Raw genomic sequence first — 18616 nt, 5'->3', positions numbered from 1 at the left:
ACACATTGAGATTGACTGTCACTTTGTTAGAGAAAAGATACTCTCGGGAGATATTGCTACAAAGTTTGTGAAGTCGAATGATCAGCTTGCAGATATTTTCACCAAGTCCCTCACTGGTCCTCGTATTAACTACATATGTAACAAGCTTGGTACATATGATTTATATGCACCAGCTTGAGGGGGAGTGTTAGAATAGTCATGTAAATAGGAGTAAATAAATAACCCTAATCCAATATATGTTAGGAGTAGGACATGTTATGTGTGTATATATATAGGGCTCATTGTAACATATGTATATACATCAATAATATATTTTCTCCCGTGCTTTCTCACAGGTATTATTGCATTTCATATTTTTATTAAGCAAGTTTTTCAGGACCGCATAAGGGGTAGTCAATGAAACTTACTGAGTACCATGACGGTGATACTTAACCTTCGGGCATCTACTTACTATTGTGTAGAGACTGGCGCGTCAGGGACGAGATGTTTGGCTAGTACCTAACCTTTGCAGATCCAGTTGGTGAGCTCTGCTTCTTCTAGCGGTAGCCAATTTTCGGTTTCAGATACATTGGTAATTCTTTATTTTGATTCCAAGGATGCCCCACATATTTGTGTACCTTGCTCTTTATCAGAACATTATATGAATTCGGATTCAATTACATAATTTACCTTGCTCATTATAAAATTGTGATATAAATTCAATGTTAAAAGCAATTCAGTCAGCGAGTTCAGAGTTCACTCGATGGGTAGTACGGGTTGGTTGTCAATATGTTCCACCCCAGTTTAGGGACATTGACATATTTGTCAAAGCCCAAGCCCATGGCATGTATTATCCGCTTCGGTCCAACAGACCTAACGGATTTGCTTCTTGGGTCCTCGAATTGAAGAAAAAAGGAGTGATCAAGAGAAGTTGTCCCTCATGATCAATCTGAATTGAAGTGCTACCAACTCTTCTTGAGGATTAAGTAAATAACAAGGATGTCTACATCATCCTACGCTCTTCATCATCGAGCCCAAAAGAGGGCATAACATGTGAACTTGTCCTATGCCTTATAAAGCTCTTCACTTTCCTCTTCCATTTTGATATGGGATTCGCCTAAGGTATCATGTGCACCCCTTTTTCGGAAGCATGCTAACGAAGAAGCCTCACAGTCCTTCTCTTTAATCCACCCTCATCGGCCCACCCTCTGTCATGGGCGTAAGATAAAAGGAGCACCACTTGTATATTATTACTTCATCAAATCAATGAGAAGTTTTTTCTCTTTTCGCATACATGAACAATAAAACAGATGACATGCAGGTCAAATCATGCAATATCAATATACATTTTTTACTTTGGACGTCTCCAAAACATATCCTAGTCTTCAACTTTTAAGCCAACTCATATGCACCGGGTAGTCATGATTGTGAATAACAAAACAATCCGGAAGGCGAAAGTGGGTGTCGTCTGAACATTCCCCAAGTAGGCTCTTCCAGAGATGTGTCTCCTAGCTCATGTACGCTTTAGTTTTTTTTTCTTTTAATACCTATAATTTTGAAGCAGAAGTTTGAAACAGCAGCATATACCATAGAATTTTGCAGGTACTTGTTGAATAATATTATCCCCACAGTCAAGTGACCACCACTATTAAATTGTAGGTCCATATTACCTAAAAGCTTAAACAATTAAAAAGGACACACTTCCATTTACTTAATTATATTTTCAACAACCACGATAATGACAAGGAAGTCAAACACATTTACAGCTTACCTGATAGCTAAAATATCTTATCCTATAGCATTTCAGCTGCAATGCATCCTCTTAGTTTTATCAATTTTAGAAGAATAAATAGAGAAATAAAAAAGTAACCAATTATACGTGATAGCACCTTCCAAAAATTGAAACAGATAGTTATAAACTCGAGCATACAATGCATGCATGCGTAACAACAGATAGGGAAACAAAAATATAGGAAAAATAGTTGTCAGGACATACTATGCATGTTATTGACTAGGATCGATAGCATTCTTTCTACTGAGAAACAGATGCTTCCACTTTTTTGACTTGACGGTGGGCCAAAGCTACTCACAGCTGCAGACATACACTGATGTGACAACTGACGTAGAGCAGAAAGCAGTGACTTGACAGCAGCTACATCCATCAGAGCAGAGCTCTCAAACAGCTTCATAAAGAAGTAAACTTTTGAATTTATATACAAATGATAATAAGTTAAACAGTGAAAATGAGAAGGAAAAGGGGAACTCAAGCACCTGAGAATTTAAGGAAGAAAGAATATGAAAATCACTATATTGACCAGAAGAATCTCTTGTGAGCTTTGGCACAGCTGTGGAGACCTCCTGCATCATGGTAATTAAAGTGGATGAATAAGTAGATTTTTCAGCCTTCGGTGGTGACACATACAGCCATAATGATAGGGACAGCTAGTAAATTTTGAGAGGTTAGAGTTGTAAATTATAGCTCATACTGTATTTTTATTAGCTGCTATGTCATTCCAGAACCCATTCCCTGCTTACTCGGAATTGTTTGCTTGTAGTAATAGAGAGAAAACCTGAGAGCTACTGAAATCTTCTGTTTGTTCCCCTTACTCCAAATTATAGCATTATATTTATCATTTCCACGTTTCACTCATAACTAGACTGTTTCCGTTGAGAAAAGAAAGGGCAGCCCGGTGCACTAAGCTCCGCTATGCGTGGGGTCCGGGGAAAGGCCACAAGTACGCAGCCTTACCCTACATTTCTGCAAGAGGTTGTTTCCACGGATTTCCGTTGAGAAAGCCAATGAAAATTAAAAGAGGCCATAACTCAAAAGGATACGAAGTAAGCATCAGGAACTGCATTTTTCTACTAGATTTTCATTGAATAATTAGAAGCTTTTCTATACTACAGTGTAAGTAACTCTCTAAGGACAATAGCCTATTAGTGTTGAAGTAGGTCAATTCAATTTTAGAGATTGGTCCAATCAATCTCCAAAAATAATAATTGAAGATTAACTAGCCCTTTCCTTTGTTGACACCCAATATTACCTGTGTAGTTGCATGTGGAGAATGAATAGCTCGGTCAAGAGAAGCTAGAGTCTCCAGTACCTGCACATATTTAGCAAAAGCAAATATTAGGAGCTTGCAGTTCTAACTTTTCGGTAGATGCAGATGGTGGACCAACTCACCAAACTCCATGAAGGACCTAAAACATTATGCAGTCGATGAGATATGTTGAAAAGTGTTCTTAGTGCCTGAGATACAGAAGCATCAATAATAACACCATAAGTTTCTCAAAACCCAAACATCATGAATAAAATTGGCTCTCCAAAAGTAAAATGTCAAAGAAATTTGCAATAGCTGCACACATGACAAACAACAAATACCTGCACATTCTTAGGAGTAAGGACAATAGTTTCCTTTGGCTCAAGCAATGCTTCTGACCGCTTAGACCCAGGAGATTGCACCACACTGTAGATTGTTAATAGCATATTAATTCAATGAATTGCACAGAATGTTTTCAAAGAAATACTAGAACATATGATCAAACATTATTAAAACTATATACAGCTTAATGTGCAGATTTAGCCAACAAAAAAATAAATAAATACCTACTTCTGCACGAATTTGTGCAATTAGTTGAGCAGCTGAAGTCATTAGGCTACAGACTGCAATTCCTAAAGTGAGGGTTCCTATAATCACTACATCAATTGTTTCTCTGAAAACTTACGACAGGGAAAGGATAGCTCATCATTATCTTTTAGTAGCTTGGCTATCTACATAATCCACCATTATTTCATTTCTGGGGTGAGGGTGTCAATGGAGGGCACGTGGTAAAAGCTTTCAGCCCTGAATACAAAAGAAAAACTTTATTTTCTGATTTAATTATTAATAAATATATCTACCTAAGATAGAAAGGATAACTAACATCCAGATTAAGGTAGGAGAATATGAAAAGTATTCTATGACAGTGCTTCAATATCAGCTTTCCCATCCAGCAATAGTTCTTTTATTTTATAATATGAGGATTGATTACGGGGAACACTATAGTTGTAGGAACTTACACACCAATCGTTTCTATACAGTGATTGGGTGGATAATTGTTCAAAAGAAAATATTGTCAAAACGACGATTGGAAATAAATAATATCTAAAATTTTACTTCTCCGTGTACTACGAATAAAAGTGCCAATGGTGATCCTTGGCCTTCAACAGAAAAATAAAAGGAAACTTGGCCTTAGTTTTTGCATTCAAATTTTTCACTTTACTTTAATTGAACAACTTTCTTGATTAGGAATAATCACACATAAAACCTTCCTTGAAATAAGATAGGAGTAAAAGTTGTCTTCTGAATATTTAATTACTACAAGTTCTAACATGATAGGACTACTTCCTAAAAGTAAATAACCATAATGTAAAAGGTTGGTTTAAGAACAAAATATCTTCAGCCTATTTTTACCTATGGTGCTCGGAACTCTCCAAAAATGTTGCCGCAAACGTGTCGGATCCTTAAAAAATGCACTACTTTTGGAGGATCCAACACGCACTCGACGGCGTTTTTGAAGAGTCCGAGCAACATAGATTTTTACAGCTATTTAACAACTTAAAGGTCTATGAATAAGATTATAAGTAACTAAACATAGTGAATATGACTCCTAAACAACATCTTTCCTTATTCCATCAAATATACTTAGTGACCATCAAATTTATCTCAGGACCAATGATGGTGAAATATACTAGAGAGACAAGTAAAAAATTTTATAACCTAATAAGCTATAAAATATAGTTTACAACTTTATGTGAGAGGTAACCGGCAAAAAAAAGAAAGAAAGAAAGAAAACAAGACTACCGGTACACAATGAAGAAAGATCAAGAATTCAATTCGTTTTGTCAGTGGTGCTCAGCTTCTTCTGAATCCAAATGACATATTTATAAGAAATTTTTCAACAAGTGACAAAAATAAATTAGATTATATATCAAGTTGACATGGTGTTAATAAGCAAAGTTGAATGAAAGATATAGTTTATTGATTCAAAATCTGAATCAAATAATAGAGTCATATTTTTATGATAACATTTATCAATCTATTATATTAGTGAAATAATGAAAGTTGAATTAACCATTATTTACAAAATAAGTAAGGAACAGTTTAAAATTAAATAGTCCATTAAGGTGGCTCAGTTATTACAACAACAACAAACCCAGTGTATTCCCATAAGTGGGATCTAGGGAGGGTCCTACCTTGTGCAGGTAGAAAGGTTGTTTCCGCTAGATCCTCGGCTCAAGGAAAACATGAACTCAGCAGTAACGAAAAGGAAATACAGTAGTGAAGAAGCCACGGGAAAAGAAGCAGTAACAATGGCAAGATATTAAGAAAACTGAAGCAAGAGAAACAATAGATCGTAATAGAAATAAGAATAAAAATATACGAGAATGATACTACAACTACAAGACCGAAAAGGAGTAACAACCGCAAGATACGAGAATGATACTACAACTACAAGACCAAAAAGGAGTAACAAGCGCAAGATAATAGTAAGGAGTACGCTCGGCTGCCTCCTAACCTTCTACCCTAATCCTCGACCTCCACACCCTTCTATCAAGGGTCATGTCCTCGGTAAGCTGAAGATGTGTCATGTCCTGCCTAATCACCTCTCCCCAATATTTCTTCGGCATGCCTCTACCTCTACTCATCTCCGTTACTTTCATTTTCTGAACATGAGAGTTCTTGACTGGCCAATATTCCGTCTCATACGACATAGTCGATCTAACGACCACTCTGTAGCACTTACCCTTAAGTTTTGGTGGCACATTCTTATCACACAAGACAATGGATGCGAGCCTTCACTTCATCCACCCCGCTCCAATACAATGAGTGACATCATAGTCAATCTCCCCATTACCTTGAATAATCGACCCAAGATACTTGAAACTTCCTCGTTTGGGGATGACTTATGTATCAAGCCTCACCTCCACGTCAGCCTCATGGGTTACGTCACTGAACTTACACCCCAAGGTAGCGCATTATTGTAGGAAGTAATTGAAAGCAATAGATAAAACAAAAAAGTATGCACAACAAAGGAAGGAATAAATTGCCATATGGAAAAGGAGATGAAGTGAAACTATTGTAAACTCAATAAGCACATCATTTAAAATGTGAAATGGAGGGGGAAAATGAAACCTGTAGCTTAAGACCCTTCATCTTTCAATAGAAAAACTTTTTTTGTTTAACTTTGTGACAAGACAACAAAAACATCATCAATGGTGAGAGAACCTTCATCACCTCGACATGCGACACAACCAGCTACATTGTTACACCTTTCTCTATAAATCAAAACAAAAGAAAATGAAAAGAAACAATTTTACTCCTTCCATTCAAAAGAATGACATTATTACTACTTATGGAATCAAATAATTCTACCATCGACTACAATTTTCAAAATTATTTTTAAAAAATTTCACTATAAAGATTGTGATTCATAATTCTTTTTATGTTCGATAAACTCCCATGGTCACATTTTATGTGAGAGTATGTGACTGAATAGTGATTTTAAGAAATAAAGGATAGACTTTTGAAATTTAAGCTATACAAGAATTGCCCTTACTACCAATAATTAAATGAGTTATGGTGAGAGTTTCACATGTCTTTTCACTTCCTCACTCCTGGTAAAAGAATGAGCTTTTATATTAAATGGGTCCAAACAACATCATTAAGGGTAAAATTGGGGAGCTAATTCTAAATAGTTCCAAATAGAGAAAGGTGTCAGCTTTTTGGGACAAACTAAAAATGAATGTGTCCAATAAAATGGAACAAAGCATCTTATAAAAATAAGAAATCAATTTCAGAATTCATGAAAAAAGATTAGAAGTATTGACCCTTATACTGTGAACCAGTCATTCCTTCTGAGGCAAACTACTTTTGTTACTTCCCTCTTTATAACTACTCGCTCCATAAAAAATTGAATGTTTTACTTAACTAAGAAAAGATATTAAGAGCTTGGGTTGGAAAAATTGTACCTTTTTAGCCATTGTTATAAAAAAAAATATTGTATCTTTTGAGAAGAAATTTCCAAAAGGGTTGTGAAAGTAGAGAAAATACTACAGATTTTGATGTCCCAAAATGATTATAAGAGTGTCAACAACTAGAGCAAGTGACATTGGTTGAAGTTCAATATGAATATGCATCATCAAATACCGCTGAAGAGTCGAAGACTTAGAAGAAAGATATGATCGAGTATACTCAACTAGTGCGAAAATCCTTCCACGAGCTGGGCCTAGGTAATATTTTTTGGGGTTCTTTACATTTATACCCCTAACTTATGCATCCTCTTTTGACTTGCATCATATTCTTCTCCTTTTTTCGAACGACTCATACACTTATCTAATCATTTCTTTGTAAATCATGAAATAGTTCATTCCACAAGGGGCATAAATAGGAATTAATTATTAAAACAAACAATGGTTGGAAGAGGAGGATTAGGAGGAAAAGTATTTCATTTTGATTTTCACCGATAACGGCTCAATATAATTGCATTGCTTCTCTAGAAAAAGAAACGTATAGTTTTGCAAGTGCAAAATGATGTCCTTCAATATGATAAACTCAAACAAGAGTCTCTAAGAACCGTGAACACCATTAGAGTTTGGAGATGCATTGTTCGGTGGCCAAGCACCAGAGCCCTCTTTCCATTTCTTTTTTCCCCCCATTTTTCATCTTTCTATTGATGCAGAATCTTTGAGAAGGATATTTAGAGTGTACCCTCAAGGAAAAACCAATTGCAGTACCTATAGAAACAATTTAGTAAACCTTCACTTGGTTTTTCCTTCCTTATTTCCCTGCAGCTTATGCTCATAAAAACTTCTTACCTCCATTGCCAACATAAATATTGCTACTTTTCAATCATCGACTGTAGCCGAGATTACAAGAGGTAACCATATATCACTAACCTTTTTTTGAAACTCATGTAGCCGCTCATGAAGAAAAGATTACACTTGTTGAGATTTGTAAATTCTTTATTTTCTTGCTGATTGATTTATTCCTCTGCCAACAAAGATTTCATGTCGCTTCAGTTATGAAGCTTACCTCTTATTTGTTTGTACTCCTGTATATCTTCTTTGTTCCCAAATTACCCTAACTGGATAACTTCATGAGCCTTCTACAGTTTCAATAAGCTGATTTCATGTTTATCATACAATTTTAATTAAACAACATAAACCTAGTTGCCTAAGAGAACAAGGCTTCTAATCAAGACTCGCGATTTGCACTGCCAGACAACAACAACAACAAAAAACCCATTATAATCCCACAGTGGGGCCTGGGGCGGGTAGTGTGTACGCATACCTTACCCTTACCGTGAATGTAGAGAGGTGATTTCCAATAGACCCTTGGCGTAAGGAAAGATGAAAATAAAACAGTAGCAACAAGCAGTAACGACAACAAGATAATAAGAAAATAAGGCGAAAGGAACAACATGTAGGGATAGAAATATAACAATAACAGAACAAAAGACTGACAATAATTTCACTGGAAATTTGCACAGCTAGACGATTGACGTTTAAATTCATAAATCCATATCTCCTCAATTTGTATTTCCTTTAAATTTGAATGCAGTAGTTATGGAGAGATCATCTGAGATACTAAGAGAGTCAAACCAATAAAGAAATTGCCGAGAAGAGGTATTGTTTGAACCATGATCAATAACGGACGAAAGCAATTGTCAAGGCAAGTGCTTGATGAATTTCTTCCTCCACCTCATCCTCCTCCCTTCAAATCCTCTTTTTCCACAAATAATAATAATAATAATAATAACATACCTAGTATTATTATTATTATTATTACAACAACAACATACCTAGTATTATCCCACACCGTGGGGTCTGTGGAAGGTGGTGTGCACGCAGACCTTACCCCTACCTTGTGAGGATAGAGAGGTTGTTTCCAATAGACCCTCGGCTCGGGAAAGCACAAGCACCACATTAATGAAAATATAGACAAGAAGGGACAGTACCAAAAAGCCATATAAAAGCACAACAAAAATAACAAGATAGTAAGCTGATCAACAATGAAAGAGAACGACGGTTAGTCATAAAAACCTACTACCAATAGAAAGCGAGACTGCGTCTCAATACTACTGTTATGAACACTCTAGACTACCTACTCTATTACCCTAATCCTCGACCTCCATACCTTCCTATAAAGGGTCATGTACTCGGCCAGCTGAAGCTGCGCCATGTCTTGCCTAATCACCTCTCCCCACCTCTTCTTTGGCCTACCTCTACCTCTCCGTAGGCCCTCCAATGTCAACCTCTCACACCTCACTGGGGCGTCTGTGCTCCTCCTCACATGACCAAACCACATAAGTCGCGTGTCCTCAATAAGGGCCATACCCACCTTGTCGCGAATAACCTTATTTCTGATCCTATCTAACCTGTTGTGCCCCCACATCCATCTCAACATCCTCATCTCTGCTACCTTCATCTTCTAGACATGAGCGATCTTGACTGGCCAACGCTCAGCCTCGTACAACATCGTTGGTCTGACCACCACTCTGTAGAACTTACCCTTAAGTTTCGGTGGAACCTTCTTGTCACGCAAAACACTGGAAGCGAGTCTTCATTTCATCCATCCGGCCCCAATACAATGTGTGACATCCTCATCAATCTCCCCGACCCCCTGAATAATAGACCCAAAGTACTTAAAACTTCCTCTCCTAGGGATGACCTGCGAGTCCAACCTCACCTCCCTTTCCCCTCCTTGAGTCTCGCCACTGAACTTACACTCCAAGTAATCTGTCTTGGTCCCGCTCAACTTGAAACCTTTAGATTCCAAGGTCTGCCTCCATACCTCTAATTGCGCGTTCACAGTCTCGCGTCTCGTCAATCAATACAATATCATCTGCAAATAGCATGTACCACGGCACCTCCCCTTGAATGTGGCGCGTCAGTACGTCCATCGCCAGAGCAAACAAAAAAAGGCCAAGTGCCGACCCCTGATGCAACCCCATCATAACTGAAAAATGGTCCGAGTCCCCACCCACCATCCTCACTCGGGTCTTTACTCCATCATACATGTCCTTAATCAACCTAATGTAGGCAACAGATACACCTCTAGCCTCCAAACATCTCCACAAAACCTCCCTCAGAACTTTATCGTACGCCTTTTCTAAGTCGATGAACACCATATGCAAGTCCATCTTTCTCTCCCTATACTGCTCCATCAATCTCCTAACAAGGTAGATGGCTTCTGTAGTCGAACGCCTCGGCATAAACCCAAACTGGTTCTCGAAAATAGACACACTTCTCCTCACCCTTAGCTTTACCGTTCTCTCCCAAACTTTCATAGTATGGCTAACCAGCTTGATACCCCGATAGTTATTGCAATTTTGGATATCGCCTTTGTTCTTGTATACAGGAACCATCGTGCTCCACCTCCACTCTTCGGGCATCTTCTTCGTTCTAAAAATGACATTAAATAACCTAGCGAGCCACTCCAAGTCTGCCTTGCCCGCACTCTTCCAAAAATCCACCGGGATTTTATCTGGCCAGGTCGCTTTGCCCTTGCTCATCTTACGCATAGCCCCCTCAACTTCATCAACTCTAATCCGCCTACAATATCCAAAGTCATAACGACTCCCGGAGAGTTCCAAATCACCCAGTACAATGCTCATGTCCCCCTCCTCGTTCAAGAGACTATGGAAGTAGGCCTGCCATCTCCGCCGGATAAGCCCCTCATCCAACAAAACTCTACCTTCCTCGTCCTTGATGCACTTTACTTGGTCCAAGTGACGCGCTTTCCTTTCTCGCGCCTTGGCTAACCTGAACAACCTCTTATCCTCACCTCGACCCTCGAGTTCCTCATACAAACGACTAAAAGTTGCAGTCTAGGCCGCCGTAACTGCTAGCTTTGCCTCTTTCTTAGCCAACTTATAATGCCTGCAGTCTAGGCCGCCGTAACTGCTAGCTTTGCCTCTTTCTTAGCCAACTTATAATGCTCCCTATTCGCCGTCTTCTCCTTGTCTACACTTTCCACTAGCTTCAGATACGCTGCTTTCTTGGTTTCCACTTTTCCTTGCACCTCTCAATTCCACCACCACAGTAACCCTTTGAGACCCCTAATACCTCTCTCGCGGCTTCTCTTATGCACTGCACAGCCGTGGTCCACATAGCGCTTGCGTCCCCACTACTCCTCCAAGTCCCCATAGTCAACAGCTTGACCCCCAACTCCTGCGCTTTAGCTTCCATCAAGGCTCCCCACTTGATCCTATGTTGGCTATACATCACCCTCTTCTTCCTCTTCCTCTTCCTCATGATCTCAAGGTCCATGACCAAGAACCTATGAAGGGTCGAGAGGTTCTCACTCGGGATGACCTCGCAATCCGTGCAAAGACCTCTATCGGACTTCCTGCAGAGTATAATCAATCTGAGTCTCGGCCACCGAACTTCGGAAGGTGCCAAGTGCTCCCTCTTCTTCGGGAAACTCGAGTTTGCTATTGTGAGAATGCACGGGAGAAAAATCTATTATTGATTAATATAACAATGATACGATGAGCCCTATATATATACAATACATGTCCTACTCCTAATACATATGGGATTAGGGTTATTTACTACTATTTATACAATGAAACTAATACTCCCCCTCAAGCTGGTGCATATAAATCATATGTACCGAGCTTGTTACATATATAACTAATACGAGGACCAGTGAGGGACTTGGTGAAAATATCAGCAAGCTGATCATTCGACTTCACAAATTTTATAGCAATATCTCCCGAGAGTATCTTTTCTCTAACAAAGTGACAGTCAATCTCGATGTGTTTAGTTCTCTCATGGAACACTGGATTTGACGCAATATGAAGAGCAGCTTGATTATCACACACAAGTCCCATCTGACTAATCTCACCAAATTTCAATTCCTTGAGCAACTGTTTGATCCAAATTAGCTCACATGTGGCTATAGCCATTGCTCGATATTCTGCTTCTGCACTAGACCGAGCAACCACATTCTGTTTCTTGCTCTTCCAAGACACCAAATTTCCTCCTACTAAGACACAATATCCGGACGTCGAACGTCTATCAGAAGGTGATCCTGCCCAATCAGCATCTGAGTATCCAACGATCTCCTCATGGCCTCGATCTTCAAACAATAAGCCTTTGCCTGGAGCTGATTTTATATACCAAAGAATGCGGACAACTGCATCCCAATGACTATCACAGGGAGAATCCATAAACTGACTCACAACACTCACAGGAAAGGAAATGTCAGGTCTAGTCACTCTGAGGTAATTTAATTTACCAACCAACCGCCTATATCTTGCAGGATCGCTAAGAGGCTCCCCCTGTCCTGGCAGAAGTTTAGAATTCGGATCCATCGGAGTGTCAACAGGTCTACAACCTGTCATTCCTGTCTCCTCAAGAATATCTAAGGCATACTTCCGTTGTGAGATCACAATACCTGAGCTAGACTGAGCGACCTCAATACCCAGAAAATACTTTAATCTGCCCAGATCCTTAGTCTGAAAGTGCTGAAAGAGATGTTGCTTCAACTTACTAATACCATCCCGATCATTGCCGGTAATAACAATATCGTCAACATAAGCGACCAGATAAATACAGAGATTTAAAGCAGAATGTCGATAAAATACGGAGTGATCAGCTTCACTACGAGTCATGCCAAGCTCCTGAATAACTGTGCTGAACTTACCAAACCAGGCTCGAGGAGACTGCTTTAGACCATAGAGGGACCGGCGCAACCGGCATACAAGGCCACTAGACTCCTCCTGAGCAACAAAACCAGGTGGTTGCTCCATATAAACCTCATCCTCAAGGTCACCGTGAAGAAAAGCATTCTTAATGTCCAACTGATAGAGAGGCCAATGGCGAACAGCAGCCATGGATAGAAAAAGGCAGACTGATGCAATTTTAGCCACGGGAGAGAAAGTATCACTGTAATCGAGTCCAAATATCTGAGTATATCCTTTGGCAACAAGACGAGCCTTAAGTCGATCAACCTGGCCATCTGGACCAACTTTGACTGCATACACCCAACGACAACCAACAGTCGATTTACCTGAAGGAAGAGGAACAAGCTCCCAAGTACCACTCGTATGTAAAATTTGAAAATCCTAGGTTCTACCCAAAACACCCAATTTCCCCCATGAAAACCCTTGATTTTGAGTTGAAATCATGTAAAAAGATGTTATAGATTAAAGAAAATGAGTTAGAAATGACTTACAATCGATTTGGAGAAGAACGTTTCTTTACGATAATCGCCCAAGAGAGCTTAGGGTTTGAGGGAGTTTGAAAAATGAAGAATTTTCGGCTAAGTTATGATTTACACAGGCGCAGATATCACATTTGCGATGATATGTTCGCAAATACGAACTCGCAATTGCGGCCAAGGCTTCGGAATTGCGAAGTAAGNATGCTGGGGGCGGACGACGATGATAAGTCAGGAGTGGTGGAGCTGTAGAAGGTTGAACTCGACTAGGTGGTGGCACTGGAGCTATAGTTGGTGGAACTGGACTAGGTGGTGGCACTGGAGCTATCGGTGGTGACACTGGAGCTATAGGTGGTGGAGCTGCAACTGGAACTGTAGGCGGTGGAGCTATGGAGGAAGATGAATGGGAGATAGGGACTGAATCTCCAAAAGAAGGAACAGGTATATCTAAGTGATTAACTGGACCTGTGAAGTATGATTGGGTTTCAAAGAAGGTAACATCAGCAGACATAAGAAATCGCTGAAGGTTAGGAGAATAACATCGATATCCCTTTTGCGTTCTCGAGTAACCCAAAAATATGAACTTAAGAGCACGAGGAGCTAACTTATCTTTTCCTGGAGTAAGGTCATGAACAAAGCACGTACTCCTAAAGACACGGGGAGGAAGAGAGAACAAAGGTAAGTGGGGAAACAGGACAGATAATGGAACTTGATTTTGGATAGCTGAAGATGGTATACGATTAATAAGATAAGAAGATGTAAAAACTGCATAGGGTACGAGCAGTTTCAATAAGATGTCTATTCTTTCTTTCAGCTACCCCATTTTATTGGGATGTGTACGGACAAGATGTTTGATGAATAATCCCATGGGAGTTCATATAGTGGTGAAACGGGGAAGACAAATACTCTAGGGCATTATCACTACGAAATGTGTGGATAGAAACCCCAAATTGATTTTGAATTTCAGCATGGAAGGTCTGGAAAATAGAAAACAACTGAGATCGATTTTTCATCAAAAATATCCAAGTGCACCTGGAATAATCATTAATGAAACTGACAAAGTAGCGGAATCCTAAGGTAGAGCTAACCCGACTAGGACCCCAAACATCTGAATGGACTAAAGTAAAAGGCGACTCTGCTCGATTGTCAAGACGCCGCGGGAAATGGGAGCGGGTATGCTTACCAAGCTGACACGACTCACACTCTAGAGTGGACAAGTGAGATAAGCCGGGTACCATTTTCTGAAGTTTTGACAAACTGGGATGTCCTAACCGTTTATGTAATAAATCTGGTGAATCAGTAACGGGAGAAGTTATTGGAGGAAGACAAGATGCGAGTCCATGTGATTTTGCAAGGATAAGGTAATAAAGTCCATCTGATTCACGTCCGGTACCAATGATCCGCCCTGTACTACGTTCCTGTATAAAAACAAGGTCATCAAGAAATAAAACAGCAGATTTGAGTGATTTGGCTAAGCGACTAACGGCTATGAGATTAAAAGGACTACCAGGAACATAAAGAACTGAGTCTAAAGGTAATGAAGGAAGTGGACTTGCTTGACCTATTGCAGTTGCCATGGCTTGAGACCCATTGGCCATTGTGACTGTTGGAAGAGATTGAGAATATGAGATACTAGTGAAAAGAAATTTGTTACCAGAAATATGATCAGATGCACCTGAATCAATGACCCAAGACTCAGAAGGTGAAGATTGGGAGACACCAGTCATGCTACTATTTGTTGGAACAACGGAGGTTAATCCTGAAGATGTTTGTTTACGTGCTTTGTACTGAAGGAACTCAATATAATCCGGTAAAGAAACCATCTGGATTGGATTTATTGCAATTAATCCAACGGATTGTGAGTTAAAGGCTTCAGGTACGAATTCCATTATAATATCGTGCCGGAAAAAGCAGGAAATTGCTCGGGATCACTGTTCACGCCGGAAAAATCACTGTAGCTCGCCGGAAAATTCCAAAGTTGTCGGAATCTGTCGGAAATAGTACCAATGGACTCGGAATTGCAAGGAGATGAAGCTGTTCTGAAGAAACTTTTTCAAAATCTGACCGGAAGGCGCGTGGGACAGACGCGCCGCCGGCGGCAGAGCTCTGACAGGCGCGTGGCTTGCTATTTTCCGGTGATTTTTTCTGGGGTTTGGTCGGATCTCTCTTGGGAACCTTGTGGTGGTGTTGGATTTTGCACAACACTGATAATTAGTGACTTTGACGCAATTAGTCACTTAGGTCACCGGAAAATTGCACGGTGACTGAGTTCTTTCTTCCCGGATATCGCCGGAATGACGCACAACGATAAATTTCTCACGGTAGCTCTGGTACCATGTGAGAATGCACGAGAGAAAAATCTATTATTGATTAATATAACAATGATACAATGAGCCCTATATATATACAATACATGTCCTACTCCTAATACATATGGGATTAGGGTTATTTACTACTATTTATACAATGAAACTAACAGCTATCACCAAATCAAATGCTCAAGCAGAGTCCAGAAGAGACGTTCCTCCTCCGTTTCTATCTCCAAAACCAAAGCCACAATGCACATCATCATACCCCCTAAACATCGCTCCAATGTGGCCATTGAAATCTCCTCCGATGAAAAGCTTCTCGGTATGTGGGATACCACGCACCATCTCATCTAAATCCTCCCAGAAATGCCTCTTAACTTCCACATCCAAGCCTGCTTGGGGTGTGTACGCACTGATTATGTTCAAAGTAAAACCTCCAACAACTAGCTTAATAGTCATCACCCTGTCATTCACCCTCCTAACCTCCACGACTAGTTCATGGAGGTCCTTATCAACCAAGATACCTACTTCGTTCCTGCCCCCCACCCTCCTAGAATACCATAGTTTGAAACTGTCCACATCCCGCCCTTATCTCCTACCCACCTAGTCTCCTATACACAAGCTATATTAATCTTCATTTTCTCGAGAATCTTCGCTAACTCTACAGATTTTCCAGTCAAAGTTCATATGTTCCAAGACCCCACTCTCAACCTAGTATCTCCCTCAGCCGTCTTCCCCCCCCCCCCCCCCCCCGCTGACACCCCCGAGGACAAGACCTTACCCTACCATCGTTCACCAAAGCCACTATAATAATAATTATTATTATTATTATTATACAATTCAAATTTTCTCCCTTAGAAAAAAAACTCTTTTTTTGATTCTGTTAAATTATCAATAGGTTGGGAGCAAATTGTAAAACCAAATATAATAGGGTGCAAAATAAAAGAATGTGCATACATTAGTGATGCAAAATGCGAAGAACTCTAGTCATTCACCCACCTTGCCCTACACACTACTCAAAATGCCAACCAACACCATTTCCAATTTCATCTACTAAAAGCACAGTAAGTTCAAACCATATTTTCTTATCCCCGCCTTGATAATAGCCCTTTTGTTTGGGTCATTTGATACCCCTCACAGTCCAATTGATAGTTTTATTATTCACAACTACTTCTTTACCCTTCCTACCGTCCTTGATTTCTTACCTCATTTGTTCCTCTCCCCCTTCCTACTAAGGTCTGCGTACACACTACCCTCCCCGGACCCCACTTGTGAGATTCCACTGGGTTGTTGTTGTTGTTGGAAGATTAATGAATCCGTACATATTTGAATCTAGGCACATATTCTTTTAATAATCAACAACGATTCTTTCCTATTTTAGGACATGTGTATACACTTTTAAGAATACCAATAGCTTAAGGGAATAATCAATGTTGTACAATTTTCTTAAAATTTTAATATGATAAAACCCACCCCTAGACCCCCTACCCCGGAGGCAAACATTAGCACTGTACTCCCTTGCTAATTCGAACCCCCATGGTTGAAGGAGGAAGGCCATTTCCACAAGGCTAACCCTCCCTTGTAGATAACCAAGCAGTACACTCTTCCCCAATTCTGTTCTTCCTTTCACTTCCTCTAAAAGACATTATTTTTTCTGGATATTGTGCAAGACATTTTGAAGCTAAAGATAACCAATTGCCAAGTCATCTTTGAGACCCTTGGTCTTGGCTTGACAATTACTGTAGTAAACAAGCCACTGATTAGGATGCACATACGACTGTTTCGAAGAACTAAGCATATAGAAAGTGCAAGTGTCAGCAGGCACCTTGAGAACTTACAGAAGATTAAAAAGCATGATTAATGAATGAGAAAATAACCTTTACAAGATTCAATGTCCAATCAATTATGAAGGAAGAAAAGGTTCAGTAAATTTATTTCATAATAAGTAAAGAAAGTTGTGGCCAAAACAGGAAAAGTTTGCATTGGAATTTACCTCCTCTTCTCAACTTCAACAGGTATGCCAATTGTGAATTTGCAAAGGGATGCAAGGAAAGAATTTAAAGGCTCTACAGCATGAAGAATTCCACAGGCCTGAGCAACAAGAAGTTCTGATCATCATCACAAATTGGAGAAAACTAAGCAGTTGGTCAAGAACATAACACCAATCCCTCTTGCTCTCAAAAGTTGTACAAAACTCAACTAGAGGCCAATTTTGCAGGAACTCATACAATAGGAAGAGATTTAAATTTGACCAAATATTACCTGAGTAAATGCTTGATAGCCTTTCAGTATTTCCAAAATAATAGCCTCTCCCTGAGACCTACAATGACATCACAGGTGAAAATAAGTACATATAGCATTTTCTTGAAGGTTCATTCATAGACATGAAAATTTTACATACTTCGCCAAGATGAATGACAAAGCATCAAGAATGGTCAACCACAGAGAATCAACCATTGATACACAAAGAAGTGCAGTTCTCCCAGTGAGTTTTGCTGGTGGATCAGATTCACATCTTGGAGAGTCAAGCTGGTCACACCAAGACAACAAGTATGTCATGTGACTAGTTGCCTTTCAGAATAATTATATCACTACAAGACAAAATATGAAATAGCAACTCCACTAATTACCTCACCCACATCAACTGCCTCGTCTGTTAAAGTAGCCACAGTGAAAACGACTCCTAGTAGGCCCTCAATTGCTAAAGTTATTGCATGTGCTTCACTTGCAACTAAAACAGCAGCATTGGATGCGTCGCTATCTAAGCTCCACTCAATCCCTACCAGCCATATTGCTTAGTGATTAGTGTTATTAGTGAAAATAAAAAAATGCTAGTGAGACAAAGATAAGGGTGAGCAAGGTATAACAGAGGGAGTTAACTCCCTGCCCCACATCCAATTGGAGCTCTAAGTCTAACCACCTATCAAAAGGAGGACAAAAACTGACAAAAGAAAACCTAAAACATCCATTTATTGCTCTGAAATAGGAACCGAAATGGCATTTAGTTTTACTTAGAATTTTTGCATCACTAAGAGCTTGTTTGGCGAAGTTGTCAAAACCTGTTTATTTTAAGAAGTGCTTTTATTTAGAAGTGCTTTTCGGAAAAGTACTTTTGGA

General features: G+C 39.6%; 1 protein-coding gene across 5 annotated transcripts in view; it reads right to left on the bottom strand.

Moving 5' to 3' along the window:
- The window catches only part of LOC109236480 (protein MON2 homolog), a 66646-nt gene that overhangs the window by 21339 nt on the left and 26691 nt on the right, over nucleotides 1-18616 (bottom strand). For all 5 annotated transcript variants that reach the window (XM_019402662.1, XM_019402663.1, XM_019402664.1 and 2 more), the window contains 9 exons: nucleotides 18130-18278; nucleotides 17901-18028; nucleotides 17762-17819; nucleotides 17493-17590; nucleotides 3362-3446; nucleotides 3164-3229; nucleotides 3024-3083; nucleotides 2251-2337; nucleotides 1976-2162 (listed from right to left, as the gene is read on the bottom strand). In XM_019402662.1, coding sequence (XP_019258207.1) covers nucleotides 1976-2162; nucleotides 2251-2337; nucleotides 3024-3083; nucleotides 3164-3229; nucleotides 3362-3446; nucleotides 17493-17590; nucleotides 17762-17819; nucleotides 17901-18028; nucleotides 18130-18278 — 918 coding nt within the window. The remainder of the gene's footprint in view (nucleotides 1-1975; nucleotides 2163-2250; nucleotides 2338-3023; nucleotides 3084-3163; nucleotides 3230-3361; nucleotides 3447-17492; nucleotides 17591-17761; nucleotides 17820-17900; nucleotides 18029-18129; nucleotides 18279-18616) is intronic.

The sequence above is a fragment of the Nicotiana attenuata genome, unplaced genomic scaffold (genome assembly GCF_001879085.1).
Source record: "Nicotiana attenuata strain UT unplaced genomic scaffold, NIATTr2, whole genome shotgun sequence".
Taxonomy (NCBI): Eukaryota; Viridiplantae; Streptophyta; class Magnoliopsida; order Solanales; family Solanaceae; genus Nicotiana; species Nicotiana attenuata.
The sequence above is the reverse complement of the archived record's forward strand: the minus strand, read 5'-3'. Positions and strand labels throughout refer to the sequence as shown.